The sequence below is a fragment of the Orussus abietinus genome, unplaced genomic scaffold (assembly GCF_000612105.2).
Source record: "Orussus abietinus isolate OABI.00-Male unplaced genomic scaffold, Oabi_2.0 scaffold562, whole genome shotgun sequence".
Classification (NCBI taxonomy): Eukaryota; Metazoa; Arthropoda; class Insecta; order Hymenoptera; family Orussidae; genus Orussus; species Orussus abietinus.
This window is the reverse complement of record NW_019394713.1, coordinates 43,128-48,584: the sequence shown is the minus strand read 5'-3', so window position 1 is coordinate 48,584 and position 5,457 is coordinate 43,128. Positions and strand designations below refer to the sequence as shown.

The 5,457-nt window shown below is 45.3% G+C and overlaps 1 protein-coding gene across 1 annotated transcript; it reads right to left on the bottom strand.

The window, feature by feature from the left end:
* Window positions 1-4,468: 4,468 nt before the first annotated feature.
* LOC111674069 (basic proline-rich protein-like) lies at window positions 4,469-5,240 on the bottom strand. The gene is made up of 2 exons (XM_023433040.1): window positions 5,014-5,240; window positions 4,469-4,679 (listed from the first exon to the last, which is right to left on the bottom strand). Exons 1-2 carry the CDS (start codon window positions 5,238-5,240, stop codon window positions 4,469-4,471), a joined length of 438 nt encoding a protein of 145 aa, XP_023288808.1.
* Window positions 5,241-5,457: the final 217 nt, after the last annotated feature.

Below are 5,457 nucleotides of genomic sequence, written 5' to 3'. Positions count from 1 at the left end.
TTAATTGAATCCCGAATCTACAATAATTCTCAAATTTAAATCAGGCGGCATACACAACAATTGTTAAAAATGCATAGGTGCAGAGATTATTTGAATCGATCCATAACAGGGAACTTATTTGATACACAGAAATTTTATTCATGAACTAAACATCAAAAACAAACTTCGATACAGTGACATAGAAAGGGAGCACTCACTCAACAAGTAGGATTCGTGACGAACGTAATTGAACAATACAAGGTCGCTGACAGGTGGCACAGTTTGACAATGAAATAGGGGCAATTCATCGAGTAAATCCCTTGCTTTAATTAGGAATAAAAACCGCGCGTGAATCGAGTAAACTCCTGTCACTGCTTCGACTCCCGGATGAGATTTGTGAATTAGAGCAAAACGACGTGAAACCGATTACGTTCCTTGACCGGGAAATTAGTAACAAAATGGGGGAGAGGTCGGCCGCGACAATCGAAATAGAAATAATTAGGATTCTAACCTTCGGTGGGGTGTAACTTTTCCTCTTATACGTCACTAGCCTCCACTTATCCTTTGGTCTGGGTCGGTTATTCCTTCTATATTCCACTTCCTTGGCGGTTTTTTTTTGTGGTATCGTTGGTCACTGCCTGATGTGGTTCACTTAAAATTTTCGAACGGAGTGCGCTCCCGGCCGAGCTTCAGGTTTTCCGCGGTCTCGCGGGCCTAGGAGAAGGGGCAAGAGGCCCTCCTAGGTGGGACCCATTTTCTGCTGCGTCTTCAAATCTCTGGAGCTCGGTAGCGCCTCCAGGGCAACGAACCCGGTGCTGACGCGGGGTTTCGCGCCCGGGGATCTTCCGACGGCACGTGGACTTCGGCCCCCGGGTGGGCCCGTGCACATCTCCGGAATGCCAGCTCTGCACCTTACTTCCGTTTCGGTGCAGGGCTCGCTTCCTCTAAACTTAATTAAAAATCTAAATTGTAAAGCCTACCCTCTTATTATATTACGGTGGGACGTAACAATAATATGGGTCTGATTTCCAACTATTTCGGCGAGATGTTTTTGGTTGGCTTCAAAATTTTCAAATTTTTGGTTGTAATATTCAGCGTCCTCAGTAGTGAGAGTGCCGAATAATACTTTGCTAAGCGTTTCAATGAATGCTAAAGGTGCGCCACGTTTAGTGACTCTTTTCGGTAATGGAACTTCGTTAAGTAAATTTTGGAGTAAATCCGCGTATTTTTGTGTGTCGGCTAATAGGTAATGGATGCGCAAAATTTCTTCTCCTGCGCTACAGAAGGTGGCGTTTATACGTCCGCACTGGTCTCCAGCCTTTTGAATATGAGAAGTAATTTGGAGCTTTTTATCCAGAAGGGATTGTATTTCCAACGCGGTGATTAGTTGCCATCGAACGTGGTATTTTCGAATTTCCTTGATTTTTTCGAAATAGATTCCGGGAGATTTATTGATAGAGATTATTTTATAGCCGGTGTCTTGGAAAAGGGCTCCTGAATGGAGAATCAGAAGTGCTAGGATCCATATGAGTTCCATCTTGTTGTTTGGACTCAGTATTGCAACGTCTCGGGTTCTGGAAGCAAAACGAAATTAAATCTGTTATGGTGAGCAAGCGCGGTTGGTCTTGCTCAATTTCGATGATGAGGCGTCTTAGGATGCGGGTGGTGGTCCCTTGTGAGGTGCTATTTAAGCGAGAGGTTTGGAGTGTTTCAATCATTAATGCGAGTGATCATGATAAAGGCAGCAGGATTTTTCTTCGTTTTGGAGCAGTTAGTAAGTATTATTTGTGGTCCTAAATTTTATTTGCGAGTGAGGGTTTTTACTGGATTTTTGGACTAATGTGTTGATTAATATTTCAGGGTTGTAAATTTTTATCCAGTGGTGAGTTCCGGGTTTGGCGGAGGACTCATCCGGGGGCGGATGTTTTGGAGGCTCCCTGGATGGAGAATTCGGAAGCCTGGTGGCGGTCGAGTGAATGGCCGTATTCCTTGACGGAGTGCGCAATTCGCTCGTTGATTCAGGAGGTAAGTTTCTAGAGACGTGAGTGTCTTGATGAAGTATTAATTTATGTGTGTTATGATTTTTTGTTCAGCCTCCAGTGGGGGTGATTTTCTGGGAGATTCCGGAAGTCGAGCCCAGGAGGGAGATCCGAAAAAAGAAACTTTTGGCACGTGCAAGGGCGCAAACCTCACGAGTCATCGAAATTAACCNAAGAGAAGAAAATAAAACAAATGGTTGCAAAATATCGGCGTAATAATGTAATTCGGCATGAAGGCAGACCGGTCGACAACCCCATGAGGTTAACAGATCGGCATTTTCCATCTTTTTATAAAGCCAAAAGTAAAAATCTAAAACGCAGATGCGTCGTCTGCAGTAAGAATGACAAAAGATCCGACTCACGATACGAGTGTAAAGAGTGTGATGTTGGTTTATGCGTAGATCCATGCTTCAGAATTTACCATACGAACTTATACTACTAATCACTCTATATTAATATATTAACTTGTTTGCGGACAATAATTAATTAAAATTTAAATGTTACTTGTAACTTTTAAGTTGTAAATATTTTCATACCAAAAATGCAAATAATACTCATTATATAGTAACAAAGTTTGTTTTATTTAGCAAAATTGTTACTTAAGACCTAGGAAAACGTATATAGAGCAACAACGCATATTGTGCGCATTCTCGGCGCGCGCGCCCGTACAGAGACAGTACTTCGGCGAACTGGACATCCGAAGCGAAAGGGTTAATGCGAGTGATCATGGCAAAGGCAGCAGGATTTTTCTTCGTCTTGGAGCAGTTAGTAAGTATTATTTGTGGTCCTAAATTTTATTTGCGAGTGAGGGTTTTTACTGGATTTTTGGACTAATGTGTTGATTAATATTTCAGGGTTGTAAATTTTTATCCAGTGGTGAGTTCCGGGTTTGGCGGAGGACTCATCCGGGGGCGGATGTTTTGGAGGCTCCCTGGATGGAGAATTCAGAAGCCTGGTGACGGTCGAGTGAATGGCCGTATTCCTTGACGGAGTGCGCAATTCGCTCGTTGATTCAGGAGGTAAGTTTCTAGAGACGCGAGTGTCCTGATGAAGTATTAATTTATGTGTGGTATGATTTTTGTTCAGCCTCCAGTGGGCGTGATTTTCTGGGACACCATCCTGAGGAGGCGGTGGGATCGATATCGGCTCCGAGAGGATCTCCTGGATTTCGAGGGTGCTGATTGTTGGGAGCTACACTATTTATTTGAGGGATGGCCTGTCCAGGGAGAGGTCCTGCCTGAGGACTGGGATGGAGAAGAAGAAATGAATAGATGTTATTTTTTAGATAGGTTTTAAAATATATGTGTGATTTTGTTGCTGTTGTTATTATCGTTCCTAGTCCCTATTTATAAGAATAGTTCGGTAGTAAGAGCATAAAGAATTATTTTATTATTACTNTCGTTTCTTTGGGGGTGCCACCACAGACTGCCTCCTCGGGGTGTGAGACACCGTAATTGGAATAGGAGTCCGTAGGCGTTGGGGTATTGACGGGGAAAAACACCGTCAATCAAGGGGTTTTCGGGTGGTGTTGCGTAGTCGTACAGGTGATGCAACACAGGCATTCCTGCGTGGAGGGGGTGCTGACACTGCGGCTTTTGTTAACAGGCGCATTCGCCTGGTGGTCGTGTGCCTGTGAGAAGGAAAAAAGGGGGTATGTGTGAGATAAGGAGGAAGAGAGAAGGAGAGCGAAAGTGAGAGTGGGAGAGATATAGAGTGTCACGATTGCCTGTTTGAAGGGCTTGGGTGTAGGCGAGATATTATTATTGTTTTTTCTGAATGCCGCGGCTCGTGCTGGTGATAGCGAGGAGAGCCGAGGCGACGCACGTGCTCGTTCATTGAGCCACGTGGAGAAGGAGGGTGAGAGAGAGAGAGAGAGAGAAGAATTATACCAATAGGTATTGGTTGTTTTATGGGGGACTCCTTGAGGGAGCTGCCTGTTCTGCCGGTTGCGACTGAAAATCATAAAATTTTATTTCCTGTGGTCCCGTATCTAAAATTTATTTATTGGTCCCTGGTCATCCTGCTGGGCCGCGACTGAAAACGAATAATAAGGGAAGGTTCTTTGGAGGAAGAATCTTTAAAGATATTACCGAGATGTAGTTACTGTCCTATACACCGGATTTTGGGGATGTTGGTGTGCCAGACCTATCCTGTAAGAGCCGGAAATTTCCCGAAGATCGGCGAGANTTTTTTTTGTTTTTTTTATATTTTTCCTCTTTTTTTTGTTTGTTTAGGGAAAAAGGATTTCGCGGTGAAGGGGTAACACAATGATTTTTTTTTGTGTGATACTGTAAAATTTTTTTTTTATTCAAGAATATTGGATACTTTATTCTCCTATTTCCATCAGGGGAGAAAAAAAAAGAAAATATGTGTTGAATTCAAACAAACAGAAAGTTGTGACAGTAACTGTCCACTGTGTTCATCATTTTTTTTTTCACTTTTTTTTTTATTTATGGGTCGACATCCATGGCCTCCTGCGGTTGCTCGGGCGACGGCGGTGGTGGTCGTGGTGGCTGCCTGGGCCGGCGCCTCGGCACCAGGAGGTACGCCTGACCGGGCGGTGGATGCGCCGCCGCTCCGTGGGGGTGCGCATCCTGCGGCGCCTGCTGGCCCAGTGGGCCCCGTTGTCCTGGCATTGGGATGGGCGGCGGTGGCTGCGGCCTGGGCAGCCCGATAACGGAAATCAAATAATGATAACGCAAAACAGGCAATAGTGCTCGCTTGCGTGACAGATCACATACACTTATACAGGATAAAGAGCGAAGTCCGGTGCCTGAAGGAAGAACCTGCGCTGCCGCCGGAAGGTGACTTTCGGAGGGGCCCGGGGTGGAAGNTTTTATTTTTTTTAATTGTTTTCCGTGGCTGGGTTGTTTTCTTTATACGTGATGCAGCCTTTCGTGGTATCTAAAATTTACCTAACAACTCCCTATTATTCAACCGGGACGCGCCTTGAAAGCATAACATGACAAAAAGGAAGGTTCCTTGAAGGAAGAACCTTTGACGATTTTGAAGACGTTGGGGTGGCCTGGCAGACGGAAGAAGCACCGGGCACATCAGCGTCTGTTTGTGGCCCGGTGTAGCTGTATCGGCCCTGGGGACTGCAGGCACGTTGTGTTTAATAGAAGGGCCAAAGTCTCCGGGTGATCCTCCGGGATCACGCCGTCGATCAGGGCTCGTGGCCGGTACTTCGCGGTGGCCGAAAAAATAGTGCTTCACCGGCATGTTGCTTGTCCAGACGTTTTGATAGGAATGGACTTCCATGGCGACGTTTGCTTTACGGCCAGTTTGGTAGGAGGTTCATTAGGTGGGGTGTCAATTCGTAGAAAATTGATAAGCCCTTCCTCTGTCTTCTACTTCGTATCTTCATGCAAAATGCTGATCCAGGAGTGCAGATGGTCGCGGGCTCCTATCTTCTGCTTAAGAAGGAGGGCCTCCGGGT

Excerpts from the sequence above, each read along its gene's own strand:
- LOC111674069 (XM_023433040.1), bottom strand. The coding sequence starts at position 5,240 with ATGCCGGTGAAGCACTATTTTTTCGGCCACCGCGAAGTACCGGCCACG. Across the intron at positions 4,680-5,013 it reads CGTCTTCAAAATCGTCAAAG|GCCGCAGCCACCGCCGCCCA; the intron begins GTTCTTCCTTCA and ends CGGGCTGCCCAG.